The following is an 18906-nucleotide window of genomic DNA, read 5'->3' on the forward strand; positions in this document are numbered from 1 at the left end:
TAACTTGCATATTAACCCTTAAAATTAGCACTTTTGATTTTTTACGTTTGTGTCCCATAGACTTTAACGGTGTTTGCGTGTTCAAACAAATTTTTTGCCTGTTCGCATGTTCTGCTGTGAACCGAACCGGGGGGTGTTTGGCTCATCCCTACTTGTTAACAACAAATCTCAAAAAGAGGCTCGGTCCTTAAGTGGTTAACATTGATTACTATGTCTGATACTATATTTATTGTGCAGTCAAGTTAACCTATTTCAATGTATAACTTGTATCTGATTCTTGGATATGTTCTACCCTTTGTAACTGTACATATCTTATTTTATTTTATGCACAATAAAATATATTTTCTGATAAAAAAAAAAAAAAACGCCCAGTGTACATGGGACCTTTTTCTTTTGCTTCAGTTTTCGTAAAACTGAACTCCAGGCAGACAAGTAAATACACAGAGGAAATACAAATACGGTAGAAGTTTTACTTGCCAAACGATTTGCATTTATGTCTATCCAGTCTTCAGATTATCACAGCTCTGGCACACAGCACAGCCCTGTCTAGTAGGGAAATAGGCCTTCTATTTTTCTGCTGCCCTAAGGTAACATTTAAAGGTATTGTTTTTCCCATAGGCTGTTACTGGAGAGTGAGAAAAACTAATTTCCCTGCTGTTCTGCTCATAACTTCTGTCGGTGTGTTCCTTGGTAGCAGATGAGCAGTGCAGCATAGTTAACTGTGCTGCTTCTCCCTCTCCCTGTCAAAGCTCTGCTGTACTGGCTGCAATTAGCTAATACCATGTCTAACCCAGGTTCTTACACTGCTGGCATTTAATAATATTAATAATAAAAACATGTTTTAAAATGCATTAATGAGGATTACAAGGCAAGGCGTAGACATCATGGCTCTGTCCTGAGTGGCTCTGTCAGGAGTGATGCGCAGTTTCACCGAAGCAGTTTAACGAAAGCAGGATAACTAAAGCTGCATGAACAACAACAAGAACTCTGCTCCACTCTGCAAGACGACAAGCAAACCAGCTTTGACATTTATTTTATATTAGGTTTGTTTCCCACTCTCTATCCACTAACATGCTCCTTATTCTCTTTCTTCTCACATTGGTGTCTTCTATCCTCAAATTATCTTTACTCTACCCCTCCTCTCTTCCCTGCAGCATGCACATATCACCCTCACTCCTACCCTCTCCCTACAATGGCACATATCATCTCCTGCATTTGCTGTACCCACATGCTGACATAAACACCAGGGCCACTAGACACGTGCGCTCATGCACATCCCACTCCCACCTTGCTTTCCTCGCCCTCCTCCTTCTCCTAGTCTCAGGTGACATTTCTCCTAATCCTGGTCCGCCATTTTCCAAATGCAAGCCACATATCCAATACCCCTCCCCCTCTGGCAACCACCGCAATCCACTCAGTTTAATTTCTATCCCCCTGCTTCCTCAAAGCACCCCACCAATCTCATGCGCCCTTTGGAACGCCCGCTTCATCTGTAACAAGCTAACATCTGTACATGACCTCTTCATCTCTCATGGCTTGAACATACTCCCCATTACAGAAACCTGGCTTCAAAATTTTGACTCAGCTTCTCCTGCTGCCCTCTCCCATGGTGGTCTCCGTTGGACTCACTCCCCCAGACCCAACAGACAGAAAGGAGGTGGAGTTGGCTTCCTTCTATCCCCACAAAGCACCTTCCAAGTCCTTCCTGTCCCTCCCTCTCTATCCCTCTCTTCTTTTGAGATGCACTGTATTCGTCTGTTTTCTCCCATTTCTCTGAGGATTGCAGCAATTTATAGGCCTCCAGGACCGGTATCGCGCTTTCTTGATGACTTTGCTGCCTGGCTACCCTACTTTCTCTCCTCTGAAATACCCACCATTATTCTTGGTGACTTTAACATTCCTGTCAATGTTAACAGCCCAACTACAGCTAAACTTCTCGATTTAACCTCATCTTTTGACCTAACCCAATGGACACATACTTCCACTCACTCCAATGGTAATACCCTTGACCTTGTATTCTCCCATCTCTGCAACCCTGGCAACCTCACCAACACCCCCTTTCCTCTATCTGATCACAACCTCATTACTTTCACTGTATCCTTGCCTCCAACCACCCATCCCTCCAAGCAGCAAACAATTATTTGTAGAAACCTTCGCCACTTTAATCCTTCTCTTCTCTATTCTGCTACTGACCACCTATATGACATAATCTCTCCCCTGTCCTGTCCTGACCTGGCCACCTCTGTCTACAACAGTTCACTCTCATTATCACTAGATGCACTTGCTCCTCTAACCACACGCAGAATCAGGCCCCGACTGTTACAACCCTGGCAAGCTGACAACACTAGAAATCTCAAGAGACATTGCCGTGCTCTTGAACGACTGTGGCGTAAAACCAAATGCCTGCAAGACTTCACCCTATATAAATCTGCCCTTCTAAAATACAATTCATGCCTCCATGCTGCCAAACAAGCCTACTTTGTCTCTCTTATTAATTCCTTGTCATCCAGTCCCCGTCGGCTCTTCTCAACCTTTAACTCTCTGCTTCGTCCACCACCCCCTCTACCCACTAACTCACTCACTGCCCAAGAGATTGCCAATCACTTCAAAGACAAGATCGATGCAATTCGATGCAATTCGATGCAATTCGTGAGGACATCTCCACATTCAACACTCTCCTCTTTTGAATTGGCTACTACGGAAGAGGTTACAAAAATTTTCTCGGATGCCCACCTAACCAATTGTCCTTTGGATCCTGTTCCCTCACAACTACTACGGTCACCCTCCTTTTCTATCCTATGGTCCCTCACTCACATCTTCAATCTCTCCCTCTCTAGTGGCATCTTCCCCTCCCCTCTAAAACATGCGCAGATCACTCCCATTCTTAAAAAGCCCTCACTGGACCCTACCGACCTGAACAACTTAAGACCCATCTCATTGCTCCCATTCACCTCTAAGCTTCTAGAACGCTTAGTCTACAACCGTCTTAGCTCCTACCTCAGTGAAAATAACCTTCTTGACCCCTTACAGTCTGGCTTTCGCTCACAGCACTCCACGGAAACTGCCTTACTAAAACTCACTAACGATTTACTAACTGCTAAAACCAACAGCCAGTACACCATACTCCTACTACTTGACCTCTCTGCGGCCTTTGATACTGTTGACCACCCGCTCCTTCTCAATAAGCTACATTCCCTTGGCCTCCGAGATTCTGCTCTATCCTGGTTCTCTGCCTATTTATCACAGCGCTCCTTCAGTGTCACCTACAACTCTGTCTCCTCCTCTCCATTGCCCCTTTCTGTGGGGGTCCCCCAAGGCTCGGTTCTTGGACCCCTTCTCTTCTCTATCTACACCTCCTCCCTCGGTCACTTAATAACTGCCCACGGCTTCCAATACCACTTATACGCTGATGACACCCAAATCTATCTGTCTACTCCTCACCTCACTACTTCAGTCTCCTCTCGCATTACTAACTTAGTAACTGACATATCAGCATGGATGTCGCACCACTTCCTTAAACTAAATCTCTCTAAAACTGAGCTATTAATATTCCCCCCCGCCCGTGCACCCCTCCATGACTTTTCCATCAAAATCAACAATGCAACCATCAGTCTCTCCCCTCACGCCAGTGTACTAGGTGTAATCCTAGACTCTGACTTGTCATTTCAGCCTCAAATCCAATCGTTGTCAAAAGTTTGTAGAATTCACCTCCGTAACATCTCTAAAATTCGCCCCTTTTTAACAAATGAAACCACCAAGCTCCTCATTCACTACCTCGTTATCTCTCGCCTTGACTATTGCAACTCCCTTCTCATTGGCTTACCTTTCCATAGGCTATCCCCTCTTCAGTCTATCATGAATGCTGCTGCCAGACTTATCCACCTTACCAACTGCTCAGTGTCTGCCAACCCTCTACTCCAATCCCTACACTGGCTCCCAATCACCCAGCGAATTAAATTCAAAATACTAACCACAACATACAAAGCCATTCACAACTCTGCCCCGAGCTACATCACAAATCTTGTCTCCAAATACCATCCAAATTGACCTCTCCGCTCCTCTCAAGACCTCCTGCTTTCAAGCTCTCTCATCTCCTCCTCCCATGCTCGTCTCCAGGATTTCTCCAGAGCCTCTCCCATCCTCTGGAACTCGCTACTTCCATCTATCCGGCTATCCCCTACTCTTGCTACCTTCAGGCGATCCCTGAAAACTCGTCTCTTCAGGAAAGCCTATCACGTCTCCAACTAATCTCCTACCACTTCCACCAGCTCATTCCCCACAGTTACAACCTTTTGTACCACCTGCCTCACCCTATTAGATTGTAAGCTCTTCTGAGCAGGGCCCTCTTAATCCTCTTGTATTTTATTGTATTATAACTGTATTGTCTCCCTTTTATATTGTAAAGCGCTGCGTAAACTGTTGGCGCTATATAAATCCTGAATAATAATAATAATAATAATCTTCTTTTTTTACCAGCCTGGAATTTCATTTTTAAAGCTATCTATGGTCAAAATATAAAATCATATCATAATTTCCACTTTGTATTTAAATTATTTTCAGCCCACTTCTATTAATCTGAAGAATCTTGAAGCTTGTAAATGTATTTTGTGAAGATCCCCCACATTTATCACCTTGAATTCTGTTACACGTACTCACATAATCACTATGCCCTGTGAGTAGGCACTGCTATGTCTCACATTTCACAGAGCCTGCCTTCTGAACTACAGAAGTGCTGAGAGGAGGAGTTTCAGGAGGCGGAGTCAGTGCAGGAAGCAATGCTTGCTGACAGCAAGAAACCATGGGATATGTAGTCCTTAGAAATAGAGAAGCTAGAAAGCATGCAGGGAATCCAGGAAGTTGTGGAAAGAGATGGCCAGCAGATAGGCAGCACTCACAAGATGAAAGGAGATTTTTCAACTAAGCTTATATTGGGTTGTCAAATATTGTTTGTACTGACATTACAATGTTGATGTTATAAAATAAAAGTGTATGCTGTGACCACAGATCTCCTTTAACCACTTGCCAACCACGCTGTAGCCGTCATTTTATTGATGTCCTCCCATAATCGCACCTCCTGCATGCCCATTGTGGCGTGCCTGTCGGACACAGCTGATCACAGATCAGGGTAAGGGGCCAATCATAGCGGCCCTTTACCACATGATCAGCTGTGTCCACTTAAAGCTGATCACATTGTAAATACACGTGCTTGTTATCGGCATTCCTTTCTTCACGCGCTGTCACAGCGGTAACCAGCAGTCCTGACAGGGAACATTTACATTGATCATCAGTGTCCTGATGATCAGTGCAGCCCCAACAGTGCCCATCAGTGCTGCCAATCAGTGCTCTTCAGTGCCGCCTATCAGTGCCACCCATCAGTGAACATCAGTGCCACCTATCAGTGGCGCCTATTAGTGCTGCCTATCAGAGACGCATATCAGTGAAGCCTCATCAGTGCCCATCAATGCAGCCTCATCAGCGTACATCAGTGAAGGAGAAAAATTACTTATTTGCAAAATTGTATAACAGAAACTAAGAAAAACTATTTTTTTCAAAATTTTTGGGTGCAAGCAGTCTGGAATTTGTTTAGCAAAAAATAAAAAACCCAGTGGTGATTAAATACCACCAAGAGAAAGCACCATTTGTGTGAAAATATTGATGAAAATGTCATTTGGGTACAGCGTTGCATGACCGCGCAATTGTTATTCAAAGTGCGACAGCGCTAAAAGCTGAAAATTGGTCTGGGCAGGAAGGGGAGTAAAAGTGCCCAGTACAAGTGGTTAATCGTCTCCATAGTGCTTACAGTATTGCCAAATTTTGTACAGTAAACCTATTCAAAGGAGCAGATGCCTAGAATTTTAAAGTTAAAACATGGTGCTTGATGGGTATTCAACTTGAATGAACTGACACTCGTCGAAAAGAAATGAATTTTTAACTCTATTTCTTCCATAAGGTAAAAACATTATGAAGTCAAGGACAGCATTTCTGTTATAGAGTCCTAATCCCATGCCAAACAAAATCTTTAGTTACCTGTCCCCAGGTGGAGCCCATGAGCTGGAATGTTTCATTGAACATATTGAGAAGTCTCAGAAATCTCAGATCTTCATACTCAAACCTGCTTCCAAATACTACAGAACAGATGACATTGGACACAGACTGGACCAGGCGATTGGTGGGATTTATCGGTGATTCTAAAAGGAAAGATGTATTGGCAGTAAGAAGTTTAGATGCATTGGCACAAAAAGTTAGTGCAGGGGTTTAAAGTGGTTGTAAACCTCAGACATGAAATATGAACAAGGCATATCCTTCTATAGTGTGTACTTGTCACTATTCAGAGCACTAACTGTCATTTGTGTCTGCTGCCTTTTGACAAGTTTTCCTGACACCAAGAGAATAACGGTGACAGGGGAAGGATCTCCAGCTGATTGAAAAACAACAGAAAAGAAAAGGCACACCGACCTAGCGCATTACTTCAATAAAATTTATTCCAAGGTAAAAACAGCAATAAATATACTCACAAATGTGAATTAACTACTTGCCGACCAGCCGCCATCGTTATACGGCGGCAGGATGCCTCCCCTGCACGAATCACCATAGCTGTACAGCGGCGGCTTTAAGGGGTACAGAGGGTGTGCGCCTGCAGCACGACGCCGGTACGCAAGGCAGCAGCCGCGATGTCCGCCGCCGACCCGCAATCGCTCCTCAGAAAGCCAGAACGGGGATCTGTCAATGTAAACAAACGGATCCCCATTCTGACAGGGAAGTATTTATTATTTATTTCAGGTACTTATATAGCACCGTCAATTTACGCAGCGCTTTACATATACATTGTACATTCACATCAGTCCCTACCCTCAAGGAGCTTACAATCTAAGGTCCCTAACTCACATTCATACATACTAGGGACAATTTAGACAGGATCCAATTAACTTACCAGCATGTCTTTGGAGTGTGGGAGGAAACCAGAGTACCCGGAGGAAACCCACGCAGGCACAGGGAGAACATGCAAACTCCAAGCAGGTAGTGTCATGGTTGGGATTCGAACCAGTGACCCTTCTTACTGCTAGGTGAGAGTGCTACCACTACACCACTGTGCCGCCCAGTAGAGAGAGATCTGCTGTTTCTAGTGATCAGCAACAGCGATCTCTCTGTACTTCCAGCAGGGCCAGATTAAGAGCATCGTGGGCCTGGTGCTGAGGATTTTGGTGGGCCTTTTTATGGAAACAAAATGAAAATGCAAACAATTTTTCGCTAAAACGAATTAAATTTACTCTCACCAGTAATACCAGCTGTGCAGCCTCTGAGCAGCAGCAACACCACCAATACCACCTGCTATGCAGTCTCTCACCAGCAGCAACATAGGGAGACCACATTTTCAAACTGTCATTCAGAGACAACCCCCTCTTCCCAAAAAAAGATGAGGGTGGGGGATGTAGTCTCGGGGTTGGCAGGGAAATCGGTGGTGGAGGTGATTTGTCAGGCAAATGGCTGGTGTTAGTACTTAAAATCAATCATCCTGACACCATGCTTGATATGGTGTCAGGATGATCAAATTCCATTATTTCAGTTACTACATTGTAATATATAGTGAAATAGTTCAACTCACCATCGTGCAGAATCAGTGGGACCTGAGCTTGTCACTTGCCACCAGATGCAGCTTGTCACTTGCCACCCATAGCCTGCCACCAAATGTAGCGTATCACTTTCCACAGTTGCCTGCCGCTAGATGCAGCATGTCACTTGCCACCAGCAGCCTGCCACCAGATACAGTGTGCCACTTGCAACCAGATACAGTGTGCCACTTGCTACCCACAGCCTGCCACCAGATACAATGTGCCAATTGCCACCAGCAGCCTGCCACCAGATACAGTGTGCCACTTGCCAACAGCAGCCTTTCACCAGATACAGTGTGCCACTTGCTACCGACAGCCTGTCACCAGATACAGTGTGCCACTTGCCACCAGCAGCCTGCCACTAGATACAGTGTGCCACTTGCCACCAGATACAGTGTGCCACTTGCCACCAGCTCCCTGCCACCAGATACAGTGTGCCACTTGCCACCAGCAGCCTTCCATCAGATACAGTGTGCCACTTGCCAACCACAGCCTACCACCAGATACAGTGTGTCACTTACCACCAGCAGCCTTCCACCAGATAGTGTGCCACTTGCCACCAGCAGCCTGCCATCAGATACAGTGTGCCACTTGCCACCAGCAGCCTACCACCAGATACATTGTGCCACTTGCCAACCACAGCCTACCACCAGATACAGTGTGCCACTTGCCACCGGCAGCCTGCCACCAGATACAGTGTGCCACTTGCCACCAGCAGCCTGCCACCAGATACAGTGTGCCACTTGCCAACCACAGCCTGCCACCAGATACAGTGTGTCACTTACCACCAGCAGCCTTCCACCAGATAGTGTGCCACTTGCCACCAGCAGCTTGCCACCAGATACAGTGTGCCACTTGCCACCAGCAGCCTGCCACCAGATACAGTGTGCCACTTGCCAACCACAGCCTGCCACCAGATACATTGTGCCACATGTCACCTGCAGCCTGTCACCAGATACAGTGTGCCACTTGCCACTAGCAGCCTGTCACCAGATACAGTGTGCCACTTGCCACTGACAGCCTGTCACCAGATACAGCGTGTCACTTGCCACCAGCAGCCTGCCACCAGATACAGTGTGCCACTTGCCACCAGCAGCCTGCCACCAGATACAGTGTGCTACTTGCCACTAGCAGCCTGCCACCAGATACAGTGTGCCACTTGCCACTAGCAGCCTGCCACCAGATACAGTGTGCCACTTGCCACTAGCAGCCTGCCACCAGATACAGTGTGCCACTTGTCACCTGCAGCCTGTCACCAGATACAGTGTGCCACTTGCCACTAGCAGCCTGCCACCAGATACAGTGTGCCACTTGCCACTAGCAGCCTGCCACCAGATACAGTGTGCCACTTGTCACCTGCAGCCTGTCACCAGATACAGTGTGCCACTTGCCACCAGCAGCCTGCCACCAGATACAGTGTGCCACTTGCCACTAGCAGCCTGCCACCAGATACAGTGTGCCACTTGCCACTAGCAGCCTGCCACCAGATACAGTGTGCCACTTGCCACTGACAGTCTGTCACCAGATACAGTGTGCCACTTGCCACTAGCAGCCTGCCACCAGATACAGTGTGCCACTTGCCACTAGCATCCTGCCACCAGATACAGTGTGCCACTTGCCACTGACAGCCTGTCACCAGATACAGCGTGTCACTTGCCACCAGCAGCCTGCCACTCCCTCCAGGACTCTTCCAGGATGGGTAGAAGGGACAGGGCCAGCATAGTCAAACAAATCCCTGAAGCCCCCACCCCTCCTGATCTGGGATGGTATGGCTGTGTGTAAAATGAATGACAGGAGTATTGATCAGACCAAGTTCTATAGAGGGGGGTGTGTACAGCCTTTGGGCTCACACTGGTTTGCTGCAGTTTGGCCGCACTGCTTGTGTATCTGCAGTTTTAGCTTGCAGTCCTATTGATTTTGGTGCGCTTTCAGAACAAACATGCAACCTAATAGAAATCAATAGGACTGTGGGTAAAACGCAGGAAAAATGCGGATACACCAGCAATGGCCAAAACACAGCAAATGAGTGTGAACCTACCTAAAAGCACAAGGAGCCAAATCTACATATTGACTGCAGTTATAACAGCCATTGCTGAAGATAAAGGTAAAAGAGGGGGAGAGAAGGGAGATAAGAGTCCAGTCACTGAGCTCACACTTGGATGGTCAGAAGCTCATCAGTCAGATATGTGTTGTGTTCAGTTCACCTTCTATCTGCCGGCTGCAGTTGCTCTGTTCACAATTTCCCAACCCACACGGCTCCTTCACTGCACACAGAGAGAAGAGAGAGGGGAGGGGGAAGGCAGAGCCATTTGTGTAGGGGGGGAACTGTGCACTGTGACACTGTACTAAACACAGTGAGCCAACACAGATGCAGCCAGACACCCCTCCATTTACACACAGCTTCTCCTGTCCCATAGACGTTTATGGGCAGGAGAAAGTCGGGAGGGCCGATTTTAAGGCAGGGGCCTGGAGCTGCAGCTCCATCAGCCCCTATGTTAATCCGGCCCTGACTTCCAGTCAGTCCACTCCCCCCCACAGTTAGAAACACCTCCCTAGGGTACATTTAACCCCTTGATCGCCCCCTAGTGTTAACCCCCTTCCTGCCAGTGACATTTATACAGTAATCAGTGGCTATTTTTAGCTCTGATCGCTGTATAAATGTCAATGGTCCTAAAAAAGTGTCAAAAGTGTAAGATCTGTACGCCGCAATGTTGCAGTCCCGCTAAAAAACGCAGATCGCCGCCATTACTAGTAAAAAATAAATAAATAATAATCCATCTTCCCATCAACTCTGACCAGCTTCCCAGTCCCTGCTGAAGAAAAGCATCGCTACAACATGATGCTGCCCCACCATGTTTAACGGCGGGAATGGTGTGTTCAGAGTGATGTGCAGTGTTATGCCGCGTACATGTGAGTGGACTTTTCGACCAGACTGGTCCGACGGACCGAGTCCGTGTGTGGGCTTCATCGGACCTGCAGTGGACTTTTTCGGTTGAAAATCTGATGGAATTTAGATTTGGAACATGTTTCAAATCTTTCCGACGGACTCGAGTCCAGTCGAAAATATCCGCTCGTCTGTATGCTAGACCAATGGACGGAAACTGACACTAGGGCAGCTATTGGCTACTGGCTATGAACTTCCTTATTTTAGTCCAGTCATACGTCATCACGTACGAATCCGTCGGACTTTGATTTGATCGTATGTAGGCAAGTCCGTTTGTTCGGAAAGTCCATCGGAAGTCCGCCGAAAGTCCGTCGCATAGACCGTCGGACCAGTCCGGTCGAAAAGTCTGCTCGTGTGTACACAGCATTAGTTTTCCACCACACATAGCGTTTTGCTTTTAGGCCAAAAAGTTCAATTTTGGTCTCATCTGACCAGAGCACCTTCTTCCACATGTTTGCTGTGTCCCCCACATAGCTTCTCGCAAACTGCAAATGGGACTTCTTATGGCTTTCTTTCAACAATGACTTTTTTCTTGCCACTCTCTCATTAAGGCCAGATTTGTGGCGTGCACGACTAATAGTTGTCATGTGGACAGATTGATCGCCCCTAGTGTAAAAGTAATCAGTGGTTATTTTTAGCTCTGACTTCTGTATAAATGTCCAAAAAAAGTGTCAAAAGTGTCCGATCTGTCCGCCGGATTGTCGCAGTATAAACAAAAAAGTCAGTGCTACTACCCATACATCACATAGAAAGCAGAGATCCCGGGTGCTCAATCCACAGTCGCTGGCTGAGTAGGGAAATGAGGAAAAGATAATCCGCACTCCGGTGATTGCTCTTAAAAAGTGTAATATTTATTGACTGATTTGATTGTCGCAGTCCCGCTAAAAATTGCTGATCGCCGCCATTACTAGTAAAAAAAAATAATAATAAAAATGCCATAAATCTATCCCCTATTTTGTGGCCGCTATAGCTTTTGCGCAAACCAACCAATATACGCTTATTGAGATTTTTTTTTACCAAAAATATGTAGAAGAATACATATTGGCCTAAACTGGTGAAGAAATTTTTTTTTTTTTTTTTTGGATATTTATTATAGAAAAAAGTAAAAAATATTGTTTTATTTTCAAAATTGTCGCTCTTTTTTTGTTTATAAAAAAAAAAAAACGTAGAGGTGATCAAATACCACTAAAAGAAAGCTCTATTTGTGGGAAAAAAAAGACATCAATTTTGTTTGGGTATGTCGCATGACTGCGCAATTGTCAGTTAAAGCGACACAGTGCCATATCGCAAAAAATGGCCTGGTCATTAAGGGGCAAATTCTTCCGGTCCTTAAGTGGTTAAGTAAACGCATGTCATAGCCTCGGTAGTGAATGCATTCACTACCCTGGCTCTGAGAAAGAGGGTTCAGCCTCGAAACGCGCCAGCCATTTTTGGACGCTTTCTGTTCTTCTGGCAGTACCGACGGACTTAATTAGATCTTCAGGTAGTTGGTGTCACTTGCTATGACATGCGTTTACTTAATTCACATGTGTGAGTATATTTATTGCTGTTTTTATCCTGGAATAAATTATATTGAGGTAATGCGCTAGGTTGGTGCTCCGTTTTCTTTTTTGTCGTTTTTCAGTCTGAGGATACTCATTGTCCTGAGAGGGCAGCAAGACCATTGGCGCTAAGAAGGGATTTTGCACTGTGAACGCAGGAGAATGTTTGTTAATATCCCCAGCTGATTGACAGCCTCAGCTCTGTTCCTGTGAGCTCAACCAAAAACGTAAATGTATTTTATTGGGATTTAATGTGATAGACCAACACAAAGTGGCACACAGTGAAGTGGAAGGAAAATGAAAATGGTTTTTAAAAATGTTTACAAATAAATATGTGAAAAGTGTGACGTGTATTTGTATTCAGCCTCCGAGTCAAAACTTTGTAGAACCCCCTTTTGCTGCAATTACAGTCTTTTTGGGGATGTCTCTACCAGCTTTGCACATCTAGAGAGTGACATTTTTGCCCATTCTTCTTTGCAAAATAGCTCAAGCTCTGTCAGATTGGATGGAGAGCGTTTGTGAACAGCAATTTTCAAGTCTTGCCACAAATTCTCAATTGGATTTAGGTCTGGATGTTGACTAGGCCATTCTAACACATGAATATGCTTTGATCTAAACCATTCCATTGTAGATTTGACTATATGTTTAGGGTCGTTGTCCTGCTGGAAGGTGAACCTCTGCTTTAGTCTCAAGTCTTTTGCAGAATCTAACAGGTTTTCTTCTAAGATTGCCCTGTATTTGCCTTCATCCATCTTCCCATCAACTCTGACCAGCTTCCCTGTCCCTGCTAAAGAAAAGCATTGCTACAGCATGATGCTGCCACCACCATTTTATGGCAGGAATGGTGTGTTCACGGTTATGTACCGTGTTGGTTTTCCACCACACATAGCATTTTGCTTTTAGGCCAAAAAGTTAAATTTTGGTCTCATTTGACCGGAGCACCTTCTTCCACATGTTTGCTGTGTCACCCACATGGCTTCTTGCAAACTGCAAATGGGACTTCTTATGACTTTCTTTCAACAATTACTTTCTTCTTGCCACTCTTCCATAAAGGCCAGATTTGTGGAGTACATGACTAATAGTTGTCCTGTGGACAGATTCTCCTACCTGAGCTGTGGATTTCTGCAGCTCCTCCAGAGTTACCATGGGCCTCTTGGCTGCTTCTCTGATTATTGCTCTCCTTGCCTGGCTTGTCAGTTTAGATGGACGGCCATGTAGGTTTGCACTTGTGCCATACTCTTTTCATTTTCAGATGATGGATTGAACAGTGCTCCTTGAGATGTTCAAAGCTTGGGATATTGTTTTTATAAATTAACCCTGCTTTAAACGTCTCCACAACTTTATCCCTGACCTGTGTGTTCCTTCGTGATGCTGTTTGTTCACTAAGGTTCTCTAACAAACCTCTGAGGGCTTCACAGAACAGCTATATTTATACTGAGATTAAATTACACACAGGTCGACTCTTTTTACCAATTAGGTGACTTCTGAAGGCAATTGGTTACGCTATATTTTAGTTAGGGGTATCAGAGTAAAAGGGGCTGAATACAAATGCACGCCACACTTTTCACATATTTATTTGTAAAAAAAATTGAAAACCATTTATCATTTTCCTTCCACTTCACAATTATGTGCCACTTTGTGTTGGTCTATCACATACTGTAAAATCCCAATAAAATACATTTATGTTTTTGGTTGTAACATGACAAAATGTGGAAAATTTCAAGGGGTATGAATACTTTTTCAAGGCACTGTATTTGTTCTCAGACTTTAAATTTTACCTGTAGCTTGTATTGGATCCAAGAAAGGCCTTCTTATTCTGTCCTATAAGTCAAATATTTACTGAGCATTTTTTATGGTCTCAAGAACTCTCAAGGTATGTTTACAGAGGCCAATCCCTTATGTATTTTAGTATATGTATTATAGCAGAAAATGTTTGTGCCAAGATATTATTCTTATAGTGTAACTGGCTAGGTATTGTGTGGGGATTTTCAACAAGTAGCTAAATGTGATTTTTTTTTTCCATAAATATAGGTATTGCCGTTGCCTTCTTCTTTTAAAAATGTGCTCGTTTTCTAGGCTACCAGGGTCAACTTTCAGCTAAACTATTTGAAGAGTCAATGACTTAAAATAAGTGTTGAGTTGGAACTCCTAACATACACAATTGTTCCAAATCAGGGACTACCCAGGTACTGTACATGGTATTAATTGTAGTATAAAGAATCAGTATTGTCAGGGTGTTAGACAGTGAAAGCAGTGTGGGAATTTGTTATGACAGATTCACTTCATTTGGCAATCCTAGATCATATTTTTATATACAGACAATTCAGTGTTCTCCAAATACATACAATTTAGATCAGGTAGAAGCAGATGGAACCAGTCATCTGGAATAATGTTCTGCTCTATGCTTTTTCATTGGCTCATCCCAACCTCCCTTGTGTCATACATTCAGAAAACACAGAAGCCACACTGGAAATATTTGACCTGAGCTAAAAGATCGAGAACACCAGACCTGGGCTCCACTCTAAGGTACCTTACAAAGAGCTTATTCTTGGAGCCTTTTTAAGTGGCATGCATTAGACTTTCTGAGTTTTGTTTGAAATAATAAAAGATATTAACATGATCTTTCGTAAAAAGAATAATGACGTCATACGTTTATGGTTCCTGAGCTCCTCTATTAAAAAATTTGCCTCTTCTTGTATTCTCTCTTCAATGCTTCTTTTTCCCATCCCAAAATTCCTCAGTGTCATCAATGTGAATCGACGTAGCTGTTTCCATCGTTCTCCATTGCTCAGGATCGGCCCTTTGGACCAAAAGAAAGCATTGACACATTTATAAGAATATAATATAATGTTTTTTCTACAGATACAATGCCACCCATTGAGAGTTTTGAGTAGATATTTACTGATTTAGTCATCTGGTAACTTATTTTGGTCCATTTTCTGCCCGAAATATTATGAGAGGATCTCAGTCCTTCTCGTAAATGTCTCATTTAGCCTACAGTATGCAGACAACATATCAGAATGTGTGAGACCCTATGGAGAAGGGGACATAGCTAACAACTCCAAGGGGGGTGGTCTTTCTGATCCTTTGGTCAGTTGGACCGCCAAGATGAATTTCTCATCCAGACTATCACATGGTGTAAAATACTAGACAAATTATAAGCCATGATGTTGGGAAAGTTCATGCCTTCATCCTTCGGTAAGTATAGGCCGTTCACCCTGCCATAAAAAATTATTAAATGCTTTATTGAACATTATAACAACTTTAAGCTTAAAGCAGAAGTCCAGGATTTTCTAAAAATCCCCCATTAGTACACCCCCTCCCCCCGACACAAAACACTAAAAAGTTATTACATTTGTGAAATTTCTTACTGTTTAAGAGATATGACTGATTTCCTTTTTCAGGACGTCAGCTCTGTGATTAGGGTTGCCACCTGTCCGGGTTTTTAATCATGTGTCTGGTTTCAGGCGGAAACCCGAACACATTATTCAGACCAGGCTGTGGCTCCCCAAGTAACCAAGATAGTCACACACAAATTTTGTTGTAGTCCGGGAGCTGCAGGCAGATGTCTGGGGGTAGGTTCGGCTTCACTGGGTGGCAGGGCGACGATGTCAGTAAGAGCAATTTGGCCACACCCACCGTCCGCTGCGGCACGCAATGCGCAGCGCATTACTACTCTCCTTGGGGCATCCAAAGCGTCCCAGGCTGCTAATGTGTTTGGGTTTGGCTTGAAGAAAAGGTGGCAACCCTATCTGTGATTCAAAAAATGCATCATCTTTTCTGGCAGGGAGGATATCTTAGAAGAGTGATTGCATCATATCCTCTTCTCTCTCTCTAACTGTAATCAGCCTATATTTCCCATGAATCCTTGGGATGGGAGTGAATGTGGGAGGTACACTAGGCGTACATGTAAATGTGAACTCGCCCACTTCAACATAAATCACACCTCCTCATTCTGCAGCCAGCAAGCCATACAGTTACAGCCTTATAAATACAAAGCATTTTAATATAAATGCATACCAGTGCAACATGTCAGTGTCCACCAGTGCCTCATGTCAGTCCCACCAGTGCAGCTTGTCAGTCCCACCAGTGCAGCTTGTCAGTCCCACCAGTGCAGCTTGTCAGTCCCACTAGTTCCGCTTGTCAGTCCCACCAGTGCCGCATGTCCGTCCCACCAGTATCACATGTCAGTCCCACCAGTGCAGCATGTCAGTCCCACCAGTGCCGCATGTCAGTCCCACCAGTACGTTATGTCAGTCCCACCAGTGCCGCATGTCAGTCCCACCAGTGTGTTATGTCAGTCCCACCAGTGGTGCATGTCAATCCCACCAGTGCCGCTTGTCAGTCCCACCAGTGCCTCATGTCAGTCCCACCAGTGCAGCTTGTCAGTTTCACCAGTGCCTCATGTCAGCCCCACCAGTGCCACTTGTCAGTCCCACCAGTGCCGCATGTCAGACCCACCGGTGCCGCAATGTCAGTCCCATCAGTGTGTTATGTCAGCCCCACCAGTGCATTATATCAGTCCCACCAGTGCCTCATGTCAGTCCCAAAGGTGCAGCTTGTCAGTCCCACAAGTGCCGCATGTCAGTCCCAACAATGCCTCATGTCAGTCCCACCAGTGCAGCTTGTCAGTCCCACCAGTGCCTCATGTCAGTCTCACCAGTGCCGCATGTCAGTCCCACCACTGCCTCATGTCAGTCCCATCAGTGCCTCATGTCAGTCCCACCAGTGCTGCTTGTCAGTCCCACCAGTGGCGCATATCAATCCCACCAGTGCAGCTTGTCAGTTCCACCAGTGCCTCATGTCAGTACCACCAGTGCAGCTTGTCAGTCCCACCAGTGCAGAGCGAGGATTATTATCAGATATGTGTCAGATATAGTATACAAAAACACCGCTCGCTGATGTCCCACCCCCCGCCATTATTATGATTGGCAGCGCATTGTGCCAATTGTGCTGTCCCTTCACAAGGAAGGTTTGGTGCCCTTTTGGACCCATGGCCTCTTTTGGCCCTGGCCTTGTTGTTTACCTTTGGCAGCTGATCCCTGGTGCAGTCGGAACTGCCTTGGGCCAGAAAAACCTGAGGAAGTAGCTCATGGCACCTTAAAGGAGGGCCGTGTAGTTTTTCACAGGAAGAAGAGAACTCTTTTCTTCAGATATCTTCTGGATGTACTTATCAAGCTCATCCCCAAACAAACGTTCTCCATGGAAAGGAAAACCAGCTAGCATCCTTTTACAAGGGAGCTCTGCTGACTAGCTCTTTAGCCAACAAAAATTCTGCGCATGCACACAGATAAAAAGAGCAATCCAGGAGACTTGCTGTACAGAGTCCTTAAGGGCATCTATAGCAAAGCAAAAAGCTTGAGGGAAATCTGCCATTTTTTCAGCAGAGTCATCTGCTCCATCCTGAGCAGAATCCTCCGCTCTATTGGGCCATCTAACCTGATCCTTCAAGGCTTGACAGACCCCAATTGCCCCAATTGCCACCACTGTGGGCTCTATAACGGAACCTCCCAGGGCAAAGGATGCCTTTAACAAGGCTTCCAGCTTCTTAGCCACAGAATCCTTAAAAACCTGCGCATTATCCACTGGACAAGTAAAGGTCTTGCTCAGGGAGGAAACTGCTGCATCTACTACCAGTATGCTCCACTTGGTCGCCTTTTAGCCTCCATTTACACTACTACATTCAACTGCATGAAACCCTCGGGCTTCTTATCACATTCATTCTTACTTTCATTAGGAGCCACCCTAGCAACTACAACCGCTTCCTCACACCACCACCCTAAAAAACCCCCATGAGAATCACATCTTGGAATGTGAAAGGGCTCCGATCCCCCATAAAAAGACTAAAAATCCTTTACCATCTCAAACAGTTGAAAACCGATATCGCCCTATTGCAGGAAACACATCTCAAATCTACTGATTTCCTATGTATGAAAAAGTTATGGTTGGGCACGGTCTGAGGCAGTTGGGAGAAAGGCCGGGGTACTCATATTACTACACAAGAACCTTTCATGTGAAATAATAGCTGTAGACAGTCAAGGACATTTTATAACTGTTTGACTACACCTTGGCTTTAAAGAGCTTCAGATCTCCAATGTTTACGCTCCCAACAACCCAGGCTAACCCTTCATCTGTGAGTTTTCCACGCATCTTCTAAAACTCCCTCAAGCTTCACACCTTATAGGAGGTGATTTCATTTCAACATGGTCATGCACCTCAGCGATGACAAGTCCACCGCTAGAAACTCTTCAAGGAAATCTGTAGACCCACAGCAGACACCTCTTGCCTCCACCATGGACTCCCTGCATCTTATCGACATCTAGCGCCTGTTCCATCCAGCCAACAGAGAATACACTTTTTTCTCCTCCCCACACAAAACCCTTACCAGAATAGACTACATCTTCAGCACTGACAGTCTCTTCTCATAAATAACAGAAGCGGAGGTCCATGATATTGCCATCTCAGATCATGCCCCAATATCTGTTTAGATTGAAGACCCTATCTCTCAAAACAACCCCGCCTATAGCGTTTACCTACTTTTCTCTCCAACAATGTCAATTTAAAAACTACATGGGGTCAGCCTGGGAGGAATACACAGCGGCCAATTCTCCTCACAAGGACAGTCCTAATCTCTTCTAGGAGGCTGGCAAAGCCTTCCTTAGAGGCCGGATTATTTCTTACCCTGCCTCTTATAGGAAACAGGCCATGTCAGATTACCATAAAGCAAGCTCCCGCCTTAATCTAGCACAGCGCTCTCTAGCCTCTAGTAATATCCTTGAAAATAGATCCAAATGGCAGGCAGCTAAACGCG

The 18906-nt window shown here is 45.2% G+C and overlaps 1 protein-coding gene across 1 annotated transcript in view; it reads right to left on the minus strand.

Moving 5' to 3' along the window:
* The window catches only part of LOC141107680 (cytochrome P450 2G1-like), a 60621-nt gene that overhangs the window by 33530 nt on the left and 8185 nt on the right, over positions 1–18906 (minus strand). The window contains exons 3-4 of the mRNA XM_073598584.1: positions 14746–14895; positions 6028–6188 (exon numbers count right to left, since the gene is read on the minus strand). Of these exons, the coding sequence (XP_073454685.1) occupies positions 6028–6188; positions 14746–14895 (311 nt within the window). The remainder of the gene's footprint in view (positions 1–6027; positions 6189–14745; positions 14896–18906) is intronic.

This window comes from Aquarana catesbeiana, linkage group LG09 (genome assembly GCF_042186555.1).
Source record: "Aquarana catesbeiana isolate 2022-GZ linkage group LG09, ASM4218655v1, whole genome shotgun sequence".
Taxonomy (NCBI): Eukaryota; Metazoa; Chordata; class Amphibia; order Anura; family Ranidae; genus Aquarana; species Aquarana catesbeiana.